The 27815-nt window shown below is 44.6% G+C and overlaps 1 protein-coding gene and 1 long non-coding RNA gene across 2 annotated transcripts; one reads left to right on the top strand and one right to left on the bottom strand.

The window, feature by feature from the left end:
- Positions 1 to 252: 252 nt before the first annotated feature.
- LOC116980402 lies at positions 253 to 14932 on the bottom strand. Its single transcript, XR_004413956.1, has 3 exons — positions 14803 to 14932; positions 11909 to 11920; positions 253 to 263 (listed from the first exon to the last, which is right to left on the bottom strand). It is a non-coding gene; the product is annotated as an uncharacterized LOC116980402 (long non-coding RNA).
- On the top strand, positions 9763 to 27815 carry tmem267 (transmembrane protein 267). The gene is made up of 3 exons (XM_033032576.1): positions 9763 to 10037; positions 22089 to 22471; positions 27007 to 27815. Exons 2-3 carry the CDS (start codon positions 22118 to 22120, stop codon positions 27340 to 27342), a joined length of 690 nt encoding a protein of 229 aa, XP_032888467.1. The 5' UTR covers positions 9763 to 10037; positions 22089 to 22117; the 3' UTR covers positions 27343 to 27815.

Raw genomic sequence — 27815 nt, 5'->3', positions numbered from 1 at the left:
GTAGACACAAAAGGCTGGAGTAACTCAGCGGGACAGGCAGCTTCTCTGAAGAGGAATGGGTCTGAAGAAGGGTCTCGACCCGAAACAGCACCCATTCCTTCTCTCCAGAGATGTTGCCTGTCCTGCTGAGTTACTCCAGCATTTTGTGTCCACCATAGGTGTCTGTATTTGGGGCAAGGTGAAGAAGGAAATGGTTCCAATGTGACAAAATGGGATTGATGAGCAAAAAGGTTGGCGGAAGGTTCTGTTTCTGTGCTGTATGACTCCATGAAAATGCCATCATTCTGTGATATTTTTCTCTAACCTAATGAGTATTTCCAGCATTGTTTATTTCAGATCTCCATGATCTGCAGTGTTTTGTATTTCATGATTCTGATATATGTTTTTTCTCTCCTCATTCATCTTTTCCTATTTGCAGCTGCAATAATCTAGCCCCTTCAGTAGGCTTACCACTACCACTTCTGTCATTTGGTCTCCCCCCAGTGGACTTTGTTGTCCACTTCACATTCTCTTCAACCTATTGTTACAAGTGAAGCATTAAATTCAATTCTGATGGCACAGCAATTCATAAAACTGAAATATTTTCTCTATTACTGACAAGAAAAATGCTACCTGACATACTGAATATTTCCAGATTTTGTGTTTTAAACAGTCACTGTAGGATGCCACAATTGAGGTTCTGCTACTTGACCACGGTAGGGATTAAAATTCACAAAGCTGACAAATGACTGTTTGCATTCTCAGGTCCTCTTTACCTAGGAGGCATTTATTACCTGCTGCAGCCAATTACAATCAAAATGATATTTAATGTCCAACTTCCTGCACTTACTTTACAAAAAATGAAGGGAGAGCCAAACAGTTTTGTGTAGAATATGTTACCAGTCCCTCTAATTTTACAAACTCCAAGAAATGCAATAAATATTAAAGGAAATACACAATCGTACTGCAAAAACAGTGGCTGTCTCGCCAACAGCCTGTCCTTTTTTATTTTCGTTATTTTTAGTATGTGTTAAAGGTATGTTTTAGTGTTCCTTGTTTAAGAAGGAACTGCAGATGCTGGAAAACCGAAGGTAGACAAAAATCCTGGAGAAACTCAGCGGGTGAGGCAACGTTTCGGGTCAAAACCCTTCTTCAGACTTCTTGAAGAAGGGTTTCAACCCAAAACGTTGCCTATTTCCTTTGCTCCATAGATGGTGCCTCACCCGCTGAGTTTCTCCCGCATTTTTGTCTACCTTTTAGTGTTCCTTGGTTTGTTTTATGTGGGGGTTGGGGGGAACGTTTTTACAATCTCTTCCCTCGGCGAAGATGTGATTTATTTTCCATATCATATCTCGGTCCCCACTGCGGCCTAACATCGTGGAGTTGGCGGCCTTTCCTGGAGACCGACCCGGCTCACCAATCCGCGGGACTTTAACAATGCGGAGCTTGCGATCGACTGTGGAGAGGACTGTAGGGGATCGACTGTGGAGAGCTCCAACTGCGAGGCCTGTGGACTTTAACATCGTGGAGCCCGCAGTCTCTGGTAAGAAACGGCCAATTCGGGAGCTCCATGCCGCAGAGAGAGTTTCAACCGCCCTGACGCAGGAGTTTCGATCACACCGACGGGGGGCTTCGATCGTCTGCTGAAGGGGCTTTGATTGCCCCCGACTGCGGATGATTTGACTGCCCCGACCACGGGAGAATAAAGAGGAAGAAGATTGAACTTCATTGCCTTCCATCACAGTGAGGAATGAGGAATCCACTGTGGTGGATGATTATGTTAACTTTTATGTGGTTATGTTTCTGGTTGCTTTTCACTTAGTATGGCTGTATGGTAACTCAAATTTCACTACCTTAGTTGGTACATGTGACAATAAACTGACCTTGAAACCTTGAAACCTTGAAAAAAAGGAAGGCAGCTGAAGGAACTCAGCGAGTCAGGCACTCTCTGTGGAGAAACATTGAGTGGCGACATTTCATCTTCATCCTGCCAAAGATGCCTGAGCCACTGAGTTCCTCCAGCAGCTCTCTTTTTTAATACCGATCCAACATCCCCATTCCTTTGTGCCGACATAATGCCTACAATTACTCCAGCTATAGCCAGCCTATTGCTTAAAAATATGTATAACTATTCATTAGAATGAGTTACACTGCGAAGGGATACAGTTCTGGGGTCTGTGTCAAATGTTGGCTTGTAAATTCGCATTGAAACTGTAAAATATACTGTAACACCTCCAAAATAAAGTTTAACCACAACCTTGACACAAGAAGAGCAATAGACCATGCTACTGAAAGCTGTCTAAACCACTATTTAAACAAAAAAAACAGTTAAATTATATCAGTATTATGTTTGTTTTTGGATAATAAACCTTTTGTTATTAAAGACTTCTTGGATGTGTCATAATCTTTGATACTTTAACATGTTAACAACCAGGATTGAAGAGTTGCGAATTACAAACTCAAGGAAGGAATGTAGCAGGATGGGGTGGAAGCGGAGGGGGGAGGGAAATAGGTGGGACATGTGGGGGGGGGGGGGGGGGTAAGAAACAGGTGGGGGGTGTTATGGGTGCAACTCTACAATACTTGTCAACGGGTTTTGAAATGTTGGTGGGGGTGGGATGATGTGTTGTGGGGCTCAGAGGGGAGGAGGGTGTGTGGGTTGGTGTAGAGGTGGGGAGTAGGGAAAGTGGCATGGTTAGCATAGGAGGAAGGGCAGCATGACCCAAAGATGTCAGGATTAAGGTGCCTGGAACGGAAAGCAGTAGGACCCAGGAAGTCACTCGAGAAGCATTTGGCGGCGGCAGCATGGATGCCTTGGCTGGAATCCCGGCTGAGTCGACGGCGGTAGTCTGCTCAACAATAGAACATTGTGGACTTCCTAGAGCTCCATGATGGACTTGCTTTCTAATTGTGTACTTTAACACTAACGTCTTGTTTTTCTTGCAGTCTTTTTCTTGTTATTGTTTTGTGGAACTCATTTATTGTTCAGAACTTTGGAGGATACAGCATGGAAACAAGCCCTTTGCCCACCAACTCTATGCTGACTATTGTTCACCTGTTCACACTAGTTCTCATCCTACTCCCTAAACACTTGGGACATTTTACAGAGGTTAGTTCTCAGGAATCAAGCAGTCACCTCTGTGTGGAGACACAGGAGATGGGCAAGGTCCTAAATGAGTATTTCTCCTCTATTTACCAAGGAGAAAGATAGAAGGAAGGAGGAAATTGGAGCAGTCACAGCAAGTGTCTTGAAAACAGTCAGGGTTACTGTCAAAGAAGTACTGAAGGTACTGTTGTGTTTAAAGGTAGACGAATCTCCAGAGCCTGATCTGATATACCCAAGGACATTGTGGGAAACTAGAGAGGAAATTGCAGGAGCTCTGGTTGAAATTTACGAGTCATCCTTAAATACAGGAGAGATGCTGGAAGACTGGAGGGTGGCAAATGTTGTACCACTTTTCAAGAAGGGCTGCAGGGAAAATGCTGGTAACTATAGGCTGGTGAACATAACATCTGTAGTTGGTAGGTTACTGGAGAGTATTCTGAGGAATAGGATATACAGGCATTTGGATGGGCAAGGGCTAATTAGGAATAGTCAGCATGGTTTTGAATGTGGGAGGCTGTGTCTCACAAATTTGATTTTTTTGAAGACATGACCAAAAAGGTTGATGAGAGCAGAGTTGTAGATGTGTACATGGATTTCAGTAAGGCATTCGACAAGGTTCTGCATGGTAGGCTGCTCTGGAAGGTTAGATCTCATGGTATCCAAGGGGAGATAGCTGAATAGATAGCAAATTGACTCCATGGAAGGAAGCAGAGGGTAATGGTGGAAGGTTGCTTCTCAGACTGGATGCCTGTGACTAGTGGGGTGCCTCATGGTTCGGTGCTGGACCCGTTACTGTTATCTACATCAATGATTTGGATGAGAACATAGAGGGCAAGATGAGCAAGTTTGCTGATGATACAAAAGTTAGTGGTTTTGCAGATAGTGGAGATGGTTGTGAACGATTGCAGCAGAATCTGGATTGATTGGCTAGTTAGGCAGAGGAATGGTTGATGGAATTTAATACAGAGAAGTGGGAGGTGTTGTATTTTAGGGCGTCGAACAAGGGCAGGACCTACACAGTAAATGGTAGGCCTCTGTGTAGTGTTGTAGAGCAGAGGGATCTAGGAGTATGATTCATGGTACAGGTGCATGGTTCCTTGAAGATCGAGTCGCAGGGATATAAGGTGGTCAAAAAGGCCTTAGGCACTTTGGCCTTTATCAGTCAGAGTATTCAGTATAGAAATTGGGAGGTCATGTTGCAGTTGCATAAGACGTCACCACTGTTGTGGGACGTATCGACCAACTGACCAAATGGTGCCAGCATAATAACTTGACTCTCAACACCAGCAAAACCAAGGAACTGATTGTGGACTTTGGAAGGGGTAGGATGGGGACCCACAGTCCCGTTTATATCAACGGGTTGACGGTGGAAAGAGTGAAGAGCTTCAAATTCCTGGGCGTGCACATCTCTGAAGATCTCTCCTGGTCCGAGAACACTGATGCTATTATAAAGAAAGCACATCAGCGCCTCTACTACCTGAGAAGATTAGGGAGCGTTGGTATGTCAAGGAGTGGTATGACTCTCTCTAACTTCTACAGGTGCGCAGTAGAGAGCATGCTGACCGGTTGCATCGTGGCTTGGTTCGGCAACTTGAGCACCCAGGAGCGGAAAAGAATACAAGAAGTAGTAAACACTGCCCAGTCCATCATCGGCTCTGACATCCCTACCATCGAGGGGATCTATCGCAGTCGCTGCCTCAAAAAGGCTGGCAGCATCATCAAGGACCCACACCATCCTGGCCACACACTCATCTCCCCACTGCCTTCAGGTAGAAGATACAGGAGTTGTTCACATTGCTCACACATGACTGTGCTGCCAGATTCAGGGACAATAAGATCATAAAATTCGCGGATGACACAACAGTGGTGGGACTCATCAGCGGAGATGACGAATCAATGTACAGGGAGGAAGTAAAACAACTAGTGGACTGGTGCGGCAAAAATAATCTAGAATTAAATGTCGACAAAACAAAGGAGATGGTTGTCGACTTCAGGAGGGTGCAGCCAAAGCATACACCCCTCAACATCAGTGGCACCACAGTGGAGAGCATAAAGTTCCTCGGTGTGCAAATTACAGACAGCCTCAGCTGGTCCCGGAACACCACTGGGACCGTCAAAATGGGCTCATCAGCGACTGCACTTCCTGAGGAAACTAAAACAGGCCTCACTCCCCACCAACATCCTCAGGACTTTCTACAGGGGTACGGTGGAGTTTGTACTCACGTACTGCATAAATACGTGGTACTCCACCTGCAACTGCTCGGACAGGAAGGCTCTGCAGAGGGTAGTGAGGGGAGCAGAGAGGATCATTGGCGTCTCCCTACCCTCGGTACAAGAACTGTTCCAGAGCCGCTGTCTGAAAAAAGCTCAGAGAATTGCTAAGGACAAACTGCACCCCCTCCACATACACCTGGATCTCCTGCCATCAGGCAAGAGATATCGTAGCATCAAAGCCCGGACTACAATACTGCTAAACAGCTTCCTGCCACAGGCTGTGAGGCTGCTAAACAGTCACTCTGTACTCACAGTCACCTGATTCTGCGGCTTGGCATGGACACTTTAATAACTGGCACTGGCCACTTTAATAACTGGCACTGGCCACTCAAATCAGCTGTCCCGGACATTTTTATGATTGGTTTTACTGTATTTTAACGTCGTTGTTTTACCTGCTTTTAACTATTTATACTGTTCCATAAGGGACTGGATTGTTTTTTAGTGTTATTATGTGTGAAATGTTTTAAATTTCATGTGCGATTCTCCGGTATTCCCTGGGAAACGTCTTTTCATTTTGCACTGTACAACTGTTGCTTGCAAGATGACAATAAAGGTTGATTGATTGATTGATTGATGAGCCTGAAGACTGCAACGTCAAGGTTCAGGAATAGCCCCCACAGCCATCAGGCTATTAAACTCAACTCAAACAAAACTCTGAACATTAATAGACCATTATCTGTTTATTTGAACTTTATCTGTTTATTTATTCAGGTGTGTATATATTTATATAATGGTATATGGATCTGTTCTGCTTTCATGCCTACTATATTCTTGTGCTGAAGCAAAGCAAGAATTTCATTGTCCTCTCTGGGACACGTGACAATAAACTTTCTTGAATCTTGAGATTGTACTTGGAATGATGTGTTCAGTTCTGGACACCATGTTATAGGAAAGATATTGTCAAGCTTGAAATGGTTCAGAAAAGATTTACAAGGATTTTGCCAGGACTAGAGGGTGAGAGCTATACGGAGAGGTTGGGTAGGCTGGGTCTCTATTCCCTGGAGAGCAGGAGGATAAGGGGAGATCTTATAGAGGTATACAAAATCATGAGAGGAATAGATCGGGTAGATGCAGAGTCTTTGAGGGGTAACTTTTTCACACAAAGGGTGGTGGGTGTATGGAACAAGCTGCCAGAGGAGTTTGTTAGGGCTGGGGATGATCAGCCATGATCACATTGAATGGCTGTGCTGGCTCGAAGAGCCGAATGGCCTACTCCTGCACCTATTGTCTACTGTCTATTGACTATCCCATCATTTAAGAAACAGATAGACAGATACATGGATAGGACAGGTTTGGAGGGATATGGATCAAGCGAAGGCAGGTGGGACTAGTGTAGATGGGACATTGTTGTGGGCGAGTGGGCTGTTTCCGCACTGTGTCGCTCTATGACTTACTAACCTACCCATTTTGGGGATGTGGGAAGAAACCCACAGGGTCACAGGGAAAGTATGCAAACTCCACACGGACAGAACATGAGGTTAGGATTGAACCAGCACTCTGGTGCTGTGAGGCAGCAGCTCTATTACCTGCGCTACTGTGCTATATATTTATGTATTGTTTCATGTTCATGTGATGCTGCTGTAGCTTATCACACTAGTGCATGTGACAATAATGTACCATGTGGCACCGTAGGATGGCAGCTTCGCCAACAGTCTGTCTCGTCCTTTTGCTTCTTTTGTTGTTTTTAGTCTGTTGTTAAATCTATGGTTTAAAGTATCTATAGTTTTGTATTATGTGAGTGGGGGAAACCTTTTTTAATCTCTTTCCTCAACAGAGATGCAACATTTTCCGTATCGTATGTCCGTCTGCACTGCGGCCTAACATCGTGGAGCTGGCAGTCCTTTTGCTGGGGATCGACCTCAGGAGCTCCAACCGCGGGAGCGTGCGGACAATATGGTGGAGCTTGCAATCCCTTTGTCAGGGATCGATTTTGGGAGCTCCGCAGGAGCCTGTGGACTTAACATTGTGGAGCTTGTGGTTCTACTGCAGTTGTACAGGGTCTTGGTGAGACCACACCTGGAGTATTGCGTACAGTTTTGATCTCCAAATCTGAGGAAGGACATAGAGGGAGTGCAGAGAAGGTTCACCAGACTGATTCCTGGGATGTCAGGACTGTCTTATGAAGAAAGACTGGATCGACTTGGTTTATACTCTCTAGAATTTAGGAGATTGAGAGGGGATCTTATAGAAACTTATAAAATTCTTAAGGGGTTGGACAGGCTGGATGCAGGAAGATTGCTCCCGATGTTGGGGAAGTCCAGGACAAGGAGTCACAGCTTAAGGATAAGGGGGAAATCCTTTAAAACCGAGATGAGAAGAACTTTTTTCACACAGAGAGTGGTGAATCTCTGGAACTCTCTGCCACAGAGGGTAGTCGAAGCCAGTTCATTGGCTATATTTAAGAGGGAGTTAGATGTGGCCCTTGTGGCTAAAGGGATCAGGGGGTATGGAGAGAAGGCAGGTACGGGATACTGAGTTGGATGATCAGCCATGATCATATTGAATGGCGGTGCAGGCTCGAAGGGCCGAATGGCCTACTCCTGCACCTAATTTCTATGTTTCTATGTTTCCTTGGTTAGGGATCGACTTCAGGAGCTCAAACCGCAGGAGCTTCAACCGCCGTGATCGCGGGAGCTGCGATCGCCCTGACCAGGGAGCTTCGATTGCCGGCTGTGGGAGCATTGATTGCCCCAACTGCAGATGGTTGGACTGCTTCGTCCGTAGGAGAACAAGGAGGAAAGAAGATAAAACTTTATTGCCTTCCATCACAGTGAGGGATGTGGCGGTATCGCTGTGGTGGATGTTTATGTCAACTTTTATGTAGTTGTGTGGCTTGTTGCTTTTTTGGTATGACTGTATGGCAAATTAAATTCCTTGTATGTTTTTACAGACTTGGCTAATACATTAATGACAATACAATTACAATACAATAAACTTAAATGGATTTGACTTGAGATTGGCATCTTGGTCAATGTACCAACGTGGGCTGGTCAGGCAGCATCTCTGAATAAAATGAATACGTGACGTTTCCCTTCTTCAGATGGTTCTTTAGAAATGCTGCCTGACCTGCTCAGTTGCTGGTCTTTGTGTCTTTTTGTGTCAACCAGCATCTGCAGTGTGAAGCAAAGATAGTCTGAAGAAGGGTTTCGGCCCGCAACGTTGCCTATTTCCTTCGCTCCATAGATGCTGCTGCACCCGCTGAGTTTCTCCAGCATTTTTGTATACCTTCGATCTTCCAGCATCTGCAGTTCCTTCTTGAACAACATAGAGTTGGTCTAAGGTACACAAAATTGCTGGGGAAACTCAGCGGGTGCAGCAGCATCTATGGAGCGAAGGAAATAGGCGACGTTTCGGGCCGAAACCCTTCTTCAGACTGATGGGGAGGGGGAAAGAAAGAAGGAAAAGGGGAGGAGGAGGAGGAGCCCGAGGGCGGGGGGATGGGAGGGTGGGAGGAGACAGCAAGGGCTAGCAAAATTGGGAGAATTCAATGTTAATGCCATAAGGACGCAAGGACCCCAGACGGAATATGAGGTGCTGTTCCTCCAATTTCCGCTGGTGCTCACTCTGGCAATGGAAGAGACCCAGGACAGAGAGGTCGGATTGGGAATGGGAGGGGGAGTTGAAGTGCTGAGCCACCGGGAGGTCAGGTCCGTTGGACTATCTTGCTCCGTTCTATGATCTTTGCTTCCATGCGGTCCTTTTAATCTTTGTTCCGAGGGGCGGATCGACGCATATGACTGACATTAAGAACCACCAATGGAGTCGAGGTGCAGCGGCTCGCCGGCCAATGGGGACTGGGGACCGGCCCGAGGGGCGGGACCACACGCGTGCTTGACATTATGAATCACCAATGGAGCGGAGGTGTAGCGACAGGCCCCGTGTGACGCGAGGGGCGGGTCTATCGGCCACCGTGTGACGCGAGGGGGCGGGTTTAGCGGCCACCGTGTGACGCGAGGGGGCGGGTCTAGCGGCCACCGTGTGACGCGAGGGGGCGGGTCTAGCGGCCACCGTGTGACGCGGGGGGCGGGTCTAGCGGCCACCGTGTGACGCGAGGGGGCGGGTCTAGCGGCCACCGTGTGACGCGAGGGGGCGGGTCTATCGGCCACCGTGTGACGCGGGGGGCGGGTCTAGCGGCCACCGTGTGACGCGAGGGGGCGGGTCTAGCGGCCACCGTGTGACGCGAGGGGGCGGGTCTAGCGGCCACCGTGTGACGCGAGGGGGCGGGTCTAGCGGCCACCGTGGGACGCGAGGGGGCGGGTCTAGCGGCCACCGTGTGACGCGAGGGGGCGGGTCTAGCGGCCACCGTGTGACGCGAGGGGGCGGGTGTAGCGGCCACCGTGGGACGCGAGGGGGCGGGTCTAGCGGCCACCGTGTGACGCGAAGGGGCGGGTCTAGCGGCCACCGTGGGACGCGAGGGGCGGGCGGGGAAGATGACGGAGATGCGGGGAGCGGCGCCTCTAGTGGTGACGATGGTGCTGTGTTGAGGCGACCATTGAGGATGGGAAGCTGCCCGGTGCGAGGGTAGGGCCGTCCAACCGACCTGGCCCCAGCGGCTCCGATGTCTTCCATCCCCTCTCTCCAGAGATGCCGCCTGTCCCGCTGACACACTCGAGCGGTTTGTGTCTGTCTATCTTTCATTCGCCATCGATCACCGAGGTCCACGGGCTCTCCATTACCGGCAAGTGTCCAGTGCATCCATCCCCTGGGCTGGGGCTGGGGCTGGGGCTGGGGCTGGGCTGGGGCTGGGCCGGGGCCGGGGCCGGGGCCGGGGCCGGGGCCGGGGCCGGGGCTGGGCTGGGGCTGGGGTTGGGCTGGGGCCGGGGCTGGGGCTGGGCTGGGGCTGGGCTGGGCTGGGCCGGGGCTGGGGCCGGGCTGGGGCTGGGGCCGGGCTGGGCTGGGCCGGGGCTGGGGCTGGGCTGGGCTGGGCTGGGCTGGGGCTGGGCTGGGGCTGGGGCTGGGCTGGGGTTGGGCTGGGGCCGGGGCTGGGGCTGGGGCTGGGCTGGGGTTGGGCTGGGGCCGGGGCTGGGGCTGGGGCCGGGGCTGGGGCTGGGCTGGGGCTGGGCTGGGGCTGGGCTGGGCCGGGGCTGGGGCTGGGGCTGGGCTGGGGCCGGGGCTGGGGCTTGGGCTGGGCTGGGCTGGGGCCGGGTTGGGCTGGACTGGGCTGGCTCCTGGGCTGGGCTGGGCTGGGCTTGGGCTGGGGCCGGGTTGGGCTGGGCTGGGCTGGGCTGGGCTGGGGGTTCTGTGAGATGGGCAAACAATATGATCTGGAGGGGGATTGACGAGAAAGATTGCTTGCAACACACAGCCTCCACCCAGCAAAAAGATGGTTGAAGCCTTTGTATCAGAGGCTTTGTATCGTGCGGAATTATTTTTGTTAGAATAATAATAATCACATTAATATATGTAATGCATATTATATAATATATATAATTGTATAATATATAACGTTATATGTAATTATAATGATGCATAGTATTGGTCTTGTGATAATTTTCCACACTTTTGACACATTTCCAGCAACAGGTTCTCAACCATATGTTTCGTTTTCTGCATTTAGCAATGTGTTTCAAACGTAATGCTGCGTTAATTTTGGGGGGAGGGGGCGAAGAAATCAGAAGAATCAATCTGAAGACGGGCCTCGATCTGAAACGATACCTATCCATGTTCTCCATTAATGTTGCCTGACCTGCTGAGTTACTCCAGCACTGTGTGTCCCTTTGTGTACTATCCAGCAACTGCAGTTCTTTGTTTCCAAATAAGATTCCATATCCATAAATATTCCATACATCAAAGTGCAATTCTGCACAAAGGCCTAATTGAACAAATGCATTTTGCTTATGTGGGTTTATAATCAATTTATAGATAAATGAATGAAGTATTGGGTGACGTTTCAGGTGGAAACCTTTCTTCAGAAGAAGGGTCTACACCCGAAATGTCACCCATTCTTCTCTCCAGAGATGCTGCCTATCCCTCTGAGTTACTACAGCATTTTGTGTCTACCTTCGATTTAAACCAGCATTTGCAGTTCTTTCCTGCATAAAAATTAAAGTGTCTGTAGAAACAGCGGTGCAGTTATTAAAATTTTTGATATTGTAAATGAATATTTAATATATCAGGAAGCTCAATTTAATGATATTCATATCAATTATGCCTTATCTCGTCCATACAAAAATATGGCAGAATGTTGGTCCAGAAATGAGTGCTGTTATCACCCTGCACCAATGACCTGTTTCTGATCCTCTACAGAATTTGTACATTCTATTTGTGACTGTGTGGGCTTCCCCTGGGTGCACTGGATATCCTCCCAAAGATGTGCTTGCAGATTAATTGGTCACTGCAAAATGTCTCTTAATCTGGGTAAACTGTAGTAGGAAGGATGTCATTCAGGTTGCAGAAAAGATTCACGTGCATGTTACCAGGACTGGATGGGATGACTTATAAGGACAGGCTGAGACTTTTCACTGAAGTATAGGAGACTGAGAGGTGACTTCATTGTGGTGAATAAAATCATCAGGGAAATTAGTGCTGTTGTCACCCTGCACCAATGACCTGGTTCTGATCCTCTACAGAAATTACACATTCTATTCCAGATCTATTCTAGATGCTGATTAGCCATGATCACAGTGAATGGCGGTGCTGGCTTGAGGGGGCGAATGGCCTACTCCTGCACCTATTGTCTATTGTCTATTGGTGATTGTGTGGGCTTCCCCTGCGTTAAGTCTTTATTCTCTGGTTTTGTCTTTATTCTCAGGTTTTGGTTTATTATTGTCACATGTGCTGAGATGCACATGATATAAGAGTCTAAAACAAGAAGGCATAGATAAGAGCGGAAAAATTTAAAGGGAACCCGAGATACTACTTTTTCCACACAAAGTGGGTGCGTAGAGCAAGCTGTCAGAGGAAGTGGTAGGCAGGTACAATTATATTTAAGTGATACGTAGATAGGAAAGATTTGTCAGGATATGCACCCATCGCAGGTAAAAGGGACCTCAGGTAGACACATGATTGGAATGGACAAGTTAGGCCAAAGTGCCTGTTTCAATGCCACATGATTTTAAGTGGCCAAAGATGGGCAGAATAGATGAGTGAGAATAGATCGTAAGATCAAGAGAAAAGATCCCCCTCCCATTCCCACACTGACCTTTCTGTCCTGGGCCTCCTCCATTGTCAGAGTGAGGCCCAGCACAAATTGGAGGATCAGTACCGCATATTTCACCTGTAGACAAAAATGCGTGAGAAACTCAGCGGGTGAGGCAGCATCTATGGAGCGAAGGAAATAGGCGACATTTCGGGTTGAGACCCTTCATCAGACTCATATTTCGCTTGGGTAGCTTGCATCCCAGCGATATAAACAATGACTTCTCTAACTAAAAGTAGCCCTTGCTTTCCCTCTCTCTCCATCTCCTCCCCCTTCCCAGTTCTCCTACCAGTCTTACTGTCCGACTACATTTTATCTCCGTACCGCCCACTCCTCTGATATCAGACTGAAGAAGGATCTTGACCCAAAACTTCACCCATTCCTTCTCTCCAGAGATGCCTGTCCAGCTGAGTTACACCAGCATTTTGTGTCTATCATAGATCATAAGATGGAGATGATGATAAGGTTGTGCTGGTAGCCGGCATGGAACAAATAAGTTGAATGCCCTTTTGCTGTGTCATTATAGGTAAGTCATTAAGATGGGACCACATTTTCACCGAGATGTGCAGGTAGATTTGCCATAACTGAGCTAATCTCCCATGGGGTGGGAAGAAATATGAGTAATAGGAGAGGAGATGCAGGACAAAGGGTGGCAGGTGATATGTGAATACAGACAGGGGAAGTTTTGATAGGCAGATGGTTGGAAGAAGAGACTGAAGCAGAAGATGTGAGACAGAAGGATTGAGAGTTGGAAATTGTGTAGCCAGAGGGAGATGGTGGGGAGAAATAAGGGTGTAAGTCCAGGTGGGGCACAGGGGAAGAGGGGGTGTGTATGGGAGAAAGGGGATGGCGATGTTGTTAGAGGTTTCCTAAAATTGGAGAATTCAATGGTCATGGAATGTAAGCTACCCAAGCAGAATATGTGGTACTGTCCCTCCAGTTTGTGTGTGTCCTAACTTTGGCAGTGGAGGAGGCCCAGGACAGAAAGGTCAGTATGGGAATGGATAGAAGGGGTTAAAATGGTTAGTAAACGAGTGATCAGTGAAACGATGGACAAGTTTACGATCGGTCTTGCCGATGTACAGGAGGCCACATCGGGAACACCGAATGTAGTAGATGAGGTAAGAAGAGGTGCATGTGAAACTCTTTCTCACCAGGAAGGACTGCTGGAATCCCTGGAGGAGAGGGAGGAGATTTGGGAACAGGTGTTACATCAGCTGCAGATGCAGGGGAAAGTAGCTGGGATGGGGCTGGTTTGGATGGGAATAAATTCAGAAGTGAGAGGAGCAGAATTACACCATTCGGCCCATCAAGTCTACGCCATTCAATCATTGCTGATCTACCTTTCCCTCCCAACCCCAGAAGGAGACTGCCTTCTCCCTATAACCCCTGATACCCGTACTAATCAAGAATCTATCAATCTTTGTCTTAAAGATATCCATTAACTTGACCTCCACATCCTTCTGTGACAATGAATTCCACAGATTCCCCACCCTTAGACTAAAACAATTCCTCCTCATCTCCTTCCTAAAGGGACGTCCTTTTATTCTGAGGCTGTTCTGCTGAATTACTTCAGCACTTTGTGTCCTTTCGTGTAAACCAGCATCCGCAGTTCCTTGTTTGTACATCTTTATTTAATTAAGTTAGTTCAATGTTTATAGTCTTTTAACTTTTACCGTTCTAAGTAATTATTTTCCTTTCAAGCATATCGAGGCTGGTTTTGAATGTCAAGTACATTCAAGGCCATTAATTTATGTGTGTGGTCTGACAGCTGAGTAGCTGGGGTTGGAGCCTCACTATCCAGCTATCCTGTCATTGCAGTCAGCTACTTGCACTTGCTGAGGCCCTGCTCAGCCTTGCGCCATGACCAGGAGGAGCCTTGGTGTTGGTCTCAGATTGCACCACAGAGAATTAAACTGTGTGGCATAGAGTGCAAGGTAGACAAAAATGCTGGAGAAACTCAGCGGGTGAGGCAGCATCTATGGAGCGAAGGAATAGGTGACGTTTTGGGTCGAGACCCTTCTTCAGACTAGGGTGCAAGCGACTGGCAATCATGGGAACCATGAAAGATATTCCTGATAAGTCAAACCATTGTTGAAATATAGAGATCTTGGAGTTGGAGCATTTATATTGCTTTTATCACATGGCACTACGTAACTTTAAATGTTAGAAATCATTTGGACCTGCTCAAAAATGTTTGTTTTCCTTTATGTATTTTGTTATCACTGACTAAACTGGCATTTTTCTTCACTGTACTGCCTGGTATCTAACTGAGAGATTTAAAATGTTACAGGCATTTCCGAACTATACAGTGGCCTCCATAAAGTTCGGGACAAAGACCCATCATTTATTTATTTGCCTCTGTACTCCACAATTTGAGATTAGTAATAGAAAAAATCACACGTGGTTAAAGTGCACATTGTCTGATTTTAATAAATGCCATTTTTATACATTTTGGTTTCACCATGTAGAAATTATAGCAGTGTTTATACATAGTTCCCCCATTTCAGGGCACCATAATATTTGGGGGACAGCAATGTCACGTAAATTAAAATAGTCATGTTTAGTTGCATATCCTTTGCATGTAATGACTGCTTGAAGTCTGCGATTCATAGACATCACCAGTTGCTGGGTGTCGTCTCTACTTATGCTCTGCCAGGCCTGTAGTGCAGCCATCTTTAGCTTATGCTTGTTTTGGGGGCTAGTCCCCTTCAGTTTTCTCTTCAGCGTATAAAAGGCATGCTCAATTGGGTTCAGATCGGGTGATTGGCAGCCGCTCAAGAATTGGCCATTTTTTACCTTTGAAAAACTCCTTTGTTGCTTTAACCATGTGTTTGGAATCATTGTCTTGCTGTAGAATGAACTGCCGGCCAATGTTTTGAGGCATTTGTTTGAACTTGAGCAGATAGGATGTGTCTATACACTTCAGAATTCATTATGCTACTGCCATCAGCAGTTGTATCATCAATGAAGATAAGTGAGCCAGCACCTTCAGCAGCCATACATGCCCAGGCCATAACACCCCCACCACAGTGTTTCATAGATGAGGTGGTATGCTTTGGATCTTGGGCAACTCCTTCTCTCCTCTATACTTTGCTCTTGCCATCACTCTGATATAAGTTAATCTTCGTCTCATCTGTCCACAAGACCTTTTTCTAGAACTGTGGTTGCTCTTTTAAGTGCTTCTTGGCAAACTGTAACCTGGCCATCTTATTTTTGCAGCTAACCAGTGTTTGCATCTTACAGTGTAGCCTCTGTATTTTTGTTCATGAAATCTTCTGCAGACAGTGGTCCATGACAAATCCATGCCTGACTCCTGAAGAGTGTTTCTGATCTGTCAGACAGGTGTTTGGGAATTCTTCTGTTATCAGCTGTGGAGGACTTCCTTGGCCTGCCAGTCCCATTGCGATTAGTAAGCTCACCAGTGCTATCCTTCTTTTTAATGATGTTCCAAACAGTTGATTTTGGTAAGCCTAAGGTTTGGCTGATGTCTCCAACAGTTTTATTCTTATTTCTCAACCTCATAATGGCTTCTTTGACTTTCATTGGCACAACTTTTGTCCACAACTTTAGTTCACAAACACCTGTGAAGCCATGTGTCCCAAACATTATGGTGCCCTGAAATGGGGGGGATGATGTATAAACACTGCTGTAGTTTCTACATGGTGAAACCAAAATGTATAAAAATGGCCTTTATTAAAATCTGACAATGTGCACTTTAACCACATGTGATTTTTTTTCTATTACAAATTTCAAATTGTAGAGTAGAGGCAAATAAATAAATGATGAGTCTTTATCCTAAGCATTATGCAGGGCACTGTATTAGCTTGAAATGAGACCCAAAATCAATTTCACCTAATTGACAAGACATTATAAATTACAAACCTCCAGATGTTACTGCTCCATTAGATAGCTCTATATATCAACGTTGTTGTTTCAAAAACTGAAGTCCATTTGCAATGGGATATTTTACCGTGGTCCAAAATTCACTCTTCCAGTTTTATTCCAAATTCTTCAAGCCCAAATAGCTAAGAGGAAGTAATAGCTTTTGGGAGCACGATCCCGATTTAAAGATGCAGCTATCCTTTCATCATTACCGAGTCAAAACCCCAGCCTAGAGCTGCCATTTGACAACACTGGAAATATCTTTCGACCACAGTAGTTTTAAAAAAGTCGAAGGCATCTCGATGGCAGCATCCCTCCAATGGAAATGAAAATATAGAAAATAATGAAATTTTATAATGTAGCAGGCCTTTGAAACTTTAATTAGTACCACTCATCAATAGTCAGTGCATTCATAGCGTTATATATACACACAATAGGCAAGCATTTCTCACTGAGGATGGTAATGATTTGAACTTTTAATGGCAACATAAAATGTGCAATATTGATTCAGCTGCCTGATGTTCATCCTTCCAATTTTCACTTCAATTGCCGTTAATGAAAATTATAAGGATGCACATTAGTTGATTGTCTTGTCCACTTTACAAATTTATCAACACGTTCACTCTTGCCAAACTGGACTGTTGCACAATTTTCCACTGTAGTCCTGTCAGATATCAGTACAGCGACATCTGACAGGGCATGGTATTGTGGGGGTAAGGTGCTGACGTGGATCGAAAATTGGTTGGCAGACAGAAAGCAAAGAGTAGGAGTGAACGGGTCCTTTTCGGAATGGCAGGCAGTGGCTAGTGGAGTGCCGCAAGGCTCGGTGTTGGGGCCGCAACTATTTACCATATAGAATCATAGAAACATAGAAAATAGGTGCAGGAGTAGGTCATTCGGCCCTTCGAGCCTGCACCGCCATTCAATATGATCATGGCTGATCATCCAACTCAGTATCCCGTACCTGCCTTCTCTCCATACCCCCTGATCCCTTTAGCCACAAGGGCCACATCTAACCCCCTCTTAAATATAGCCAATGAACTGGCCTCAACTACCTTCTGTGGCAGAGAATTCCACAGATTCACCACTCTCTGTGTGAAAAATGTTTTTCTCATCTCGGTCCTAAAAGACTTCCCCCTTATCCTTAAACTGTGACCCCTTGTTCTGGACTTCCCCAACATCGGGAACAATCTTAAGAAAATTTGCTGCAGTTATGTCCTTTGGCAATCTCTTGTCAGTTAGTGTAATGTTTAACCTGTCAGATGGGTATAGTCAGTTTTAACAGCTATTATCATAAAATGCCTTTAGAAATTTCCTTGCAACCTGTATACTTTGTTGTGGATAAATTATGTGGGAAGCGAGAGTGTTTCTGTACCAATAGCAATAACGACACATGCCATGGCCATGTCATGATAATTTTCGGTCCTTCACAGAAAACATGTTTGCATCAATCTGTAGTGTGCATGGTTAAGCATATATGTTACCATGGTCCAGGATGTATTGACACAGGTTGATCATACGCTGACTAATCCAACCATATTTTTGTTGGGAAATGGAAATAAATAATCGAAATTGCATTAATATCAACGTGTAAAAAGAGTTGAGATATTGTATTGTAACTTTGCTGCGTGTCATTGTGGTATATATCATGTATTGATTGGTGAATATGTTTAGTTTGTGACTTTATTTGAAGCAGAAATAATATGTGAATGCTTCATTGAGCATAATTCCGACTGGTAACTACACACTTCGTCCGAGCACATTATCGCACGCGTCATGCAAGCCGTCTTACATTGACCACCTAAACTGTCATTTGGCAACCTAAAAAGCTGCCTAAGTTGCCCGGCTGGCAACAGGGAAAAAAAGTGAGAGCCCTGACATCCCACCTGCCCATGTATGGCACATATCCGTCTCCAACTCTCCTATCCATGTACCTGTCCAAATGTCTTTTAAATGCTGTTATACTACCTTTTTCATCTAGTGCTTCGGGCAGCTCGTTCCACTTGCCTACCACTCTCTATATGAACATCTAGTATTTCCTTTGAACTGGAAAATGCTTTTCATCTGGAGTACTTGTTTGGAACAGACATATGGTCGAGGTTTTGTAAAAGGAATTTGACACAAATTCAAAGTCACAAAACATTACAACTTCCCCAAGTGATGCTATATCGTGAGTCACAAAAACATCCGTGTCAACAGTTTCAAGGTGAAACAACAAGATGAAAGTGCTGGAGTAACTTTCGACTTTAAACAGTGGTGTTTGAAACAGTGCTTCAGGCTGTCTGAGGGAGGGTCCAGACTCTAAACATCACGTATCCATGTTCCTCAGAGGTGCTGCCTGATCTTTGGATTTACTCCAGCACTTTGTGTAATTTTGTGTATTAACTAGCATCTGCAGTTATTTGTTTCCACCTCGTTTTAAAGATTCCGACTTCCATAAAATGACTTGTGCAAGGGTTTTCGGAACGTAACCCTTACGTAAGTTGGGGAGTGCCTGTACAAATGGAAATAAGTGAGCGAACAGGTTACAGAGAAATAAGTGAGCAAATGAGGTTGTGCCGAGAGACAGCATAGAGGCGATGGGCCAAATGGCTACCTTCTCTGCTTTAAGGAAATGTATGGAATATTGTATGAAAAAAATAAGACAGTCAGTTTCTCCTGGGAATTTTTCAAGTGGAATGTGTTAATTTTTAGAAGACAGGAATTACTAGACAACAAAAGACCAGTGCCCTTGCCTTCATATCATACCATCCCCATAGGATGGCTATTCAGTGATCATGGGGTGATAGACCAATCTTAACAAGTGAAGGTGACTTCAGCCAATGGTAAGAAACAATATAAGTGAAAACCCTAATTGATTCAAATGAACTCCTGCTTACGTGTCCTTGGCACACAAATTACATGACCTCGTGGTCGCCTTGAGGCACACGGGCATCGTATGGCCGCGTGGGGCCGGTCCCACTGAGAAGCGTGGAGAGGTATGTAGTTGTGCGCGACGTCGCGCGGTGCTCCAAAATGTTTGTAGCGAACAAAATCTTTGCGCGCCAATGGCCTGTCGCGTAACTGACGGCCAAAGTGGGACAGGCCCAAGACCCTGGCGCGACGCAACATCTCACCTCCAGCAGCAGCAGAAGCAGGCAAACAATCGCCGAACTCGGCCTGGGGCTCACGGCCATTGAGGTCCGGATCCGCCCCCACTCCTACTCCCAGAGCGGGGCCAAGAAAATTGAAGATGGACACAAAATGCAAGAGTAACTCAGCGGGACCGGCAGCATCTCTGGAGAGAAGCAATGGGTGAGTCTCGACATGAAATGTCACCCATTGCTTCTCTCCAGAGATGATGCCGGTCCCGCTGAGTTACTCCAGCTTTGTGTCCATCTTCAAATGACGTCACGCGCTCCAGACAGCTGTGCGTATGCATGAAATCGCGCGGGACCGTTGCGTAATTTGCGTGCCAAAGACATGTAAATGGGACAAGCCCTTAACATATGTGATGGTTTCTGTATAATTTAAGCAAAATATATTCTGAAATAAATCTTATTTGTATCTGCATAAATCTACACCGAAATTGTTGTGAATTAATTGCATGGATTAGGCTATCCATGGATTAGAAACAGAGAAACATAGAAACTAGGTGCAGGAGGAGGCCATTCGGCCCTTCGAGCCAGCACCACCATTCATTGTGACCATGGCTGATCGTCCCCTATCAATAACCCGTGCCTGCCTTCTCCCCATATCCCTTGACTCCACTAGCCCCTAGAGCTCTATCTAACTCTCTCTTAAATCCATCCAGTGACTTGGCCTCCACTGCCCTCTGTGGCAGGGAATTCCATAAATTCACAACTCTCTGGGTGAAAACGTTTTTTCTCACCGCAGTCTTAAATGACCTCCCCTTTATTTTAAGACTGTGGCTCCTGGTTCTGGACTCGCCCAACATTGGGAACATTTTTCCTGCATCTAGCTTGTCCAGTCCTTTTATAATTTTATATGTTTCTATAAGAAACCCCCTCATCCTTCTAAACTCCAGTGAATACAAGCCTAGTCTTTTCAATCGTTTCTCATATGACCGTCCCGCCATCCCAGGGATCAATCTCGTGAACCGACGCTGCACTGCCTCAATCACAAGGATGTCCTTCCTCAAATTAGGAGACCAAAACTGTACACAATACTCCAGATGTGGTCTCACCACAGCCCTATACAACTGCAGAAGAACTTCTTTACTCCAAACTGAAATCCTCTTGTTATGATGTTAAATCCATGCCACATGCCAAATCCACACCAAAGTAACATTAGCAAATTTGCAGATGACACAAAGCTGGGTGGCAGTGTGAACTGTGAAGAGGATGCTATGAGGATGCAGGGTGACGGACACGTTGAGTGAGTGGGCAGATGCATGGCAGATGCAGGTTTAATGTGGATAAATGTGAGATCCACTTTAGTGGCAAAAACAGGAAGGCAGATTATTATCTAAATGGAGTCAAGTTGGGAAAAGGGGAAGTACAACGGGATCTGGGGGTCCTTGTTCATCAGTCAATGAAAGTAAGCGTGCAGGTACAGCAGGCAGTGAAGAAAGCAAATGGCATGCTGTCCTCCATAACAAGAGGAGTTGAGTATAGGAGCAAAGAGGTCCTTCTGCAGTTGTACAGGGCCCCAGTGAGACCACACCTGGAGTATTGTATGCAGTTTTGGTCTCCCAATTTGAGGAAGGACATTCTTGCTATTGTGGGAGTGCAGCTTAGGTTCACCAGGTTAATTCCCGGGATGGAGGGACTGTCATACTCTGGAATTTAACCATTTAGAACGGAGATGAGGAAAAACTTTTACACACAGAGAATTGTAAGTCTGTGGAATTCTCTGCCTCAGAGGGCAGTGGAGGCTGGTTCTCTGGATGCTTTCAAGAGAGCTAGTCCGAGCTGTTAAAGATAGCGGAATCAAGGGATATGGGGAGAAGGCAGGAACAGGGTACTGATTGTGGATGATCAGCCACGATCACATTGAATGGCGGTGCTGGCTCGAGGGGCCGAATGGCCTACTCCTGCACCTATTGTCTATTAGTTTTTATGAATTGAGGACTTGAGTGGTGACTTAATGCTTCAGCTTTTTTTAAATGTGATTGCTTCAGATTGTATTATTGAGCTTACTTTTGTATAGCAATACCTAGATTTGAAAGATAACAGTAATATGTTGTAACAAAATAGGGTGTTTGAAAATTTAAAAAAATCCTAATTCATATTTTTAATAATAGAGAATACTGGAAGCCCAGTTCTAAGGAAGGATCTTCAACTTGATTTCTCTTTTAACAGATGCTGAGTGTTTCTTATTGTTATTTCCCATTTACAGCATTCGTAATCTGATATGCAATAAATAAGAATTAAATTGATTTGCCCTCTGCTTAAATAACTCTGTGGACAGCCTCCATAAGGACATAGTTAATGAATTAAGTTAATTAGACAAATATCTGATGTATTCAAATTGAAGATTAATATTTCATATAATCTGGAAATTACTGAAGAAACCAATTCCATGTGTGCAGATACACTCCTAATAGATAGTTGGCTCACAAAGCGATTCTTTCTCGGATATACAATTAATGTACAGCAGGATTGTCACTTTCTCAAATCTCATTCTACCATGAGCGTAAAAATGTTTTGATTTAATTGAACTTTGAGGTTGACACTAACGAGGCCTGTTACTTTCTTGATCTAGAATGAGAACATGGATGTAGAATATCATGGATGATCCATTTTACGATGTTGAACTCAAAACAATCAACAATTGCTCTGGCAGAGACAGAAAATGCACAAGCACTGCTGAAAACATTCAGCACAGCATCAATCATTTCGAGCATTGGACTAGGAGTTTTCTGTTTCCTCGCTGATCAGTGTTTACACCTTTCATTAATACAGAGCAACAACTGGATTAGGGCTCTTTCAGACAATGCAGTACATGGTGTCATTGGACTGTGGTCTTGGGCTATTGTGATTGGACTGAGAAAGAAGAGTGATTTTTATGAAGTCATTTTAGCTGGGCTTCTGTCCTCTGTCATTGATGCTGACCACTTTGTCGCAGCTAGATCCTTATCCCTGCAGGTAAGCACAAAACAAAATTAGATTATTCAACCTAAATATTAGTCCATAAGGTCTAATTTGACTGCATGCATTGCATCACATTGTTCATGGGGCAAATCATTTTTCTGATCTAATTGTAAAACTTGTTGGAAATATTTACGAGGATGTTGCCAGGACTAGAGCCAGGTGTGAGCTATAGGGACAGGTTGAGTAGGCTGGGTCTCTATTCCACTGAGCGCAGGAGGATGAGGGATGATCTTATAGAGGTGTACAAAATCATGAGAGGAATAGATTGGGTTGATGCACAAAGTCTTTTGCCCAGAGTAGGGGAATCGAGGACCAGAGGACATAGGTTCAAGGTGAAGGGTAAAAGATCCAATAGGAATCCGAGGGGTAACTTTTTCACACAAAAGGGTAGTGGGTGTATGGAACAAGCTGCCAGAGGAGGTAGTTGAGGCTGGGACAATCCCATCGTTTAAGACACAGTTAGACAGGTACATGGATAGGAGAGGTTTGGAGGGATATGGACCAAATAGGGGCAAGTGGGACTAGTGTAGCTGGGACATGTTGGCTGGTGTGGACAAGTTGGGCCGAAGGGCCTGTTTCCACACTGTATCACTCTATGACTCTACTAAACAAAAGTTAATTGGAAATTGCTGGAAACACAAGTAATCTTACTTTCAAACTGCTGGAGAAACTAAGCGGGTCGGACAGCGTCTGTGAAGGTGTGGGCAAGTCGAGCGGAAGGTGACGTTTTGGATTACGACCTTTCTTTAGACTGATTGGCATCGGGGAGAAAGCTGGAAAAGGGAAGTGAGGTTGGGACAAAACCTGGCAAGTGATAGGTGGATACAGGTGAGGGGGTGGGGGTTGATTGGCAGATGGGTGGATCAATCTTACTCATTTAAAAAAAAATCTATTGTGAAATAGAGTTTGTATATTTTCTGAAAACTATTTATCTTTGCACAGTCTGATATAAAAATATTTTTGCATTTTAAAGTTTATAACACTCAATCGTTAATTGCTTTTTGATGTTTTTTTATAAGAAAGATCTTTTGTATTTCATAACAGTTAACTATTTTTGTTTTGGGAAGTAAAATTTAATCTAACTGATTTTACCTATTCTTTGGCCCTACTTTGTTCTTAGATTCTATAGAGTCATAGAGTGATACAGTGTGGAAACTGGCCCTTCTGCCCGACTTGGCCACACAGGCCAACATGTCCCAGCTACACCAGTCCCACCTGCCCGAGTTTTGTCCATATCCTCCAAACCTGTCCGATCCATGTGCCTGTCTAACTGTTTCTTAAATGTTGGGATAGTCCCTGCCTCAACTACCTCCTCTGGCATCTTGTTCCCTACACCCGCCACCCTTTGTGTGGAAAAAGTAATGCCCCTGTCCCACTTAGGAAACCTGAACGGAAACCTCTGGAGCATTTTCGCCCCACCCAAGGTTTCCGTGCGGTTCCCGGAGGTTTTTGTCAGTCTCCCTACCTGCAACCACCTGCAACCTCCGGGAACCGCACGGAAACCTTGGGTGGGGCGCAAAGTCTCCAGAGGTTTCCGTTCAGGTTTCCTAAGTGGGACAGGGGAATTACCCCTCAGGTTCCTATTAAATCTGTTCCCCTTCACCTTAAACCTATGTCCTCTGGTCCTCAAGTCTGGGCAAGAGACTCTGTGCATCTACCCGATCTATTCCCCTCATGATTTTACACACGTCAATAATATCAGCACTCATCCTCCTGTGCTTCAAGGAATAGAGACCCAGCCTACTCAACCTCTCCCTATAGCTCAGACCCTGTAGCCCTGGCAACATCCTTGTAAATCTTCTTTGTACCCATTCCAGCTTGACAACATATTTTCTATAACATGGTGCCCAGAGCTGAACACAATGCTCTAAATGCAGCCTCACTAACGTCTTATACAACTACAACATGACCTCCCAACTTCCATACTTAATGATCTGACTGTGCTAAACGCCTTTTTGACCACCCTATCTACCTGCGACTCGACCTTCAAGGAATCATGCACCTATACTCCTAGATCCCTCTGCACTACAACATTTCCCAGAGATCTACCATTCACTGTGTAGGTCCTGCCCATGTTAGACGTCCCAAAATGCAACACTGCACTTTCTCTGTATGAAGGGGCATTTATTACACCAATTCCCATATTCAGTGAAGAACGTACGTATCTAAGTAAAATGTTTATTTAGTATATGTGCATTACAACGCTAACCATTTCTATTAAATAATTAATAAAATGACTCATAATTATTTATAGCTTAAGTTCAGCATGTTCTGAATAATCCTAATTGTAAGAGCTGCTGTACCTGAGAACTGTAGATGAAGCACATGATCCTCCGTAACCATGACAATTTCCGGAGGAAGACATCTGGAGGATTGAGACAACCGATCATGTACAAAGCTGTTTTGGGTTTGACTCCCACAGAATTCAGTCAAATGTGCAGCAGCTGGCCTACATTTTAAATGTAAGGCTTGATTCAGACAAGACAATATGGAATAATGTTAAGTGGATAGAACAGCACAAATAGTTCTGCTATAATGTGGCTCCATAACACATATTGGTATAACGCAAGTGATAAATTAGGAAACGCTATCTGCATTATGCAGGTCAAATTGGTTATAATCTAATTTCGATCGAGAATTGGTTGTTATTTTCGAAATTCACAAGTAGGGAAAAAAATCTGTCTTGAATTTAAACAGTACAGGGGAATAAAATACCTGTTCCCTATAAACCCCCCTCCCCCACAGTTATGGGACGCCATTGTCTATTAAGAATTCAGCTACTGTTTCAACCACGGGTGGCTACCAAAATTGACACATAGTCGCTTCTATTGCCACTTGTGTGAAGATACCCTATTAAACAATGTAACATACAACCTTTAATTTTTAACAGTAACAAAAATAAACTTACCATAATTGAAAAGATTTTATTTTTGAAAATCCTGCAGGGGAAGTCAAGTCGTCAAGTTTATTCGTCACACACATACGAGATGTGCAGTGAAATGAAAAGTGGCAATGCTCGCGGACTTTGTGCAAAAAGACAAACAAACAAACAACCAAACAAACTACAAACAGAATGTAACAGAATCACATATTCTTTTCCATATTAAATATTGTGGGCGGAAGGAAAGAGGGAAAAAAACAGCAATTACATTTTTTTTTTAAAAGAGCAGTAGAGTGGTACAGTAAAGTTAGTCCCTGGTGAAATAGGAGTTTACAGTCCTAATGGCCTCTGGGAAGAAGCTTCTTCTCAACCTCTCCGTTCTCACAGCATGGCAACGGAGGCGTTTGCCTGACCGTAGCAGCTGGAACAGTCCGTTGCAGGGGTGGAAGGGGTCTCCCATGATTTTATTGGATCTGGAGTTGCACCTCCTGATGTATAGTTCCTGCAGGGGGGGCGAGTGAAGTTCCCATAATGCATTCGGCCGAACGCACTATTCTCTGCAGAGCCTTCTTGTCCTGGGCAGAGCAATTCCCAAACCAGCTGGCTTTGTTATTGTGGGTGTGAAATTCTCCAGCCTTAAACCTTCTTTCCCCCCATTCGCACAATTTTCATCATAACACAGTTTTCTATAACTCAACTTTACTTGGGAACGTAATTATCGAGTTAAATCAGAACTACTTGTAGTGTATTTATATTAGTGAGAGAGTGGAGAGGCCAGATTTCTAGTATGTAACATTCCCCATCTTTATCTGAACAGGTCACCTTTTATCTTGAGGATTTGCTCTGTAATGTTTGACTGTCACGTCAGGGAAATCGCCCTCCCACGATCTATTATTTCAGTATATTTTATATGTCAATGTGATGACTGCCGTTTTCTAAATTCTAGTGATTTTTCCCTTGTAACTCCCCCTCCTGGCCATTCTCAGATTCCATGCGATCAATCTATCGGTATTCTAATGCAAAGATTTCATTCCTTAGTTATGGATGTCATAACTGCACATAGATGAGGTCTCATTCTTATTCCATAATTGCAAAGAAACGTAATTGTTTTTGTAATCTAATTATCCTGACAATGAAGCCGAACATATTGGCTGTCTTCCTAATTGCATAACGTATCTGTTTATTTTGTCTTATGTACATAGACACCAAATCCTTCTGAATATTAACATTTATTACTTTCTCACCATTTCTAACAATTTCAAAACATTTTCACTAAACTGACTAACTTGTCATCCTCGGATTATGATCCAGATTCTTTCCTGCTCCATTTACCTATAGTATATATCCAATTGTAGACTTCTGTATCCTCTATCCTAGCTTGCTCCAAACTAACGTTGTACTGTCATCAATCTTGGGTACATTACATCCACCACATTGGTATCCTAATCTATTTGTGTTGTAATTGCTCAGTGTTTGTGCACAATATGGATTCTTTCAGTTTGCCAGGGTTGCTTGTCCTTATTATGTTTTGAATGATTTCCAATGAAGTTAGTGGCAAATTACTTAAAAGTTGTTGAAATATATTTTAAATAAAATTCTGATTGAAATGATTTGAACTTTGCATTAATGGCAGTTTTCTTTCTCTCAGGCTGCATTGCATCTCCCGCAAAGGCCACCTCTACATTGCTTCACAGTGATACCTGTGGTGGTGTTTTCAGTGAAACTTGCCATGTGGATATTTAGACTTAAAGATTCTTGGTGTTTTCTCCCATGGATGATTGCCATGTCTTGGGTTTCTCATCATATTCGTGATGGTATCCGCCATGGTCTTTGGTTCTGTCCCTTTGGAAATACAGCTCCTGTGCCATATTGGACTTACATAGCAATCACATCCTCCTTTCCACACCTTTGTTCTGTTCTTATGTATGTGACTGGTACTAGAGAAACAATGTCCATGTCCCATGGAATTGCAATTGATGTATAACATGTTACAATTTCCGCTTTAAGGTAAAAATCCCTGCACTGAAATGTGTTCATCTGGAAATACCAACTAGCAGTATACTTTGTGAAACTTGTAGCAGAGGAAGATGCACTGTGTAATACATTCTAAGACATAGCCTCATTCCAATCACTGAATTGCTTCATGCTTTTAAGAACGTAACTGTAACCTTTTAAATTTACATTCTACATTAACTCTATTGTGAATGTGATCAAATCTTCACACACTAGTTTTCTGTTGATCAGATATAAATGTACTGTGATTTAGTTATAAAATAATTTTATTTATGATAGTTTGAGAATTAGTTATATTGTGATGACATTGGATTATCTATATTTAATAGTTGTGACTATAATTTATGTTTAACAATTGAACTTTTGTAAAAGTGAGCAACTTTGTTTATAATGACCTGAAATTACAAAAAATTTCAAATTAAAGTACAGTGTTTTCAGCTAAAC

Source organism: Amblyraja radiata, chromosome 1, assembly GCF_010909765.2.
Source record: "Amblyraja radiata isolate CabotCenter1 chromosome 1, sAmbRad1.1.pri, whole genome shotgun sequence".
Classification (NCBI taxonomy): domain Eukaryota; kingdom Metazoa; phylum Chordata; class Chondrichthyes; order Rajiformes; family Rajidae; genus Amblyraja; species Amblyraja radiata.
This window is presented reverse-complemented; position numbering and strand designations above follow the sequence as displayed.

What these genes read in the sequence shown, in the direction of transcription:
- tmem267 (XM_033032576.1), top strand. Translation starts at nt 22,118, where the DNA reads ATGATCCATTTTACGATGTTGAACTCAAAACAATCAACAATTGCTCTG. An exon ending in CTAGATCCTTATCCCTGCAG is followed by an intron (nt 22,472 to 27,006) that starts GTAAGCACAAAA and finishes TCTTTCTCTCAG; the next exon opens with GCTGCATTGCATCTCCCGCA.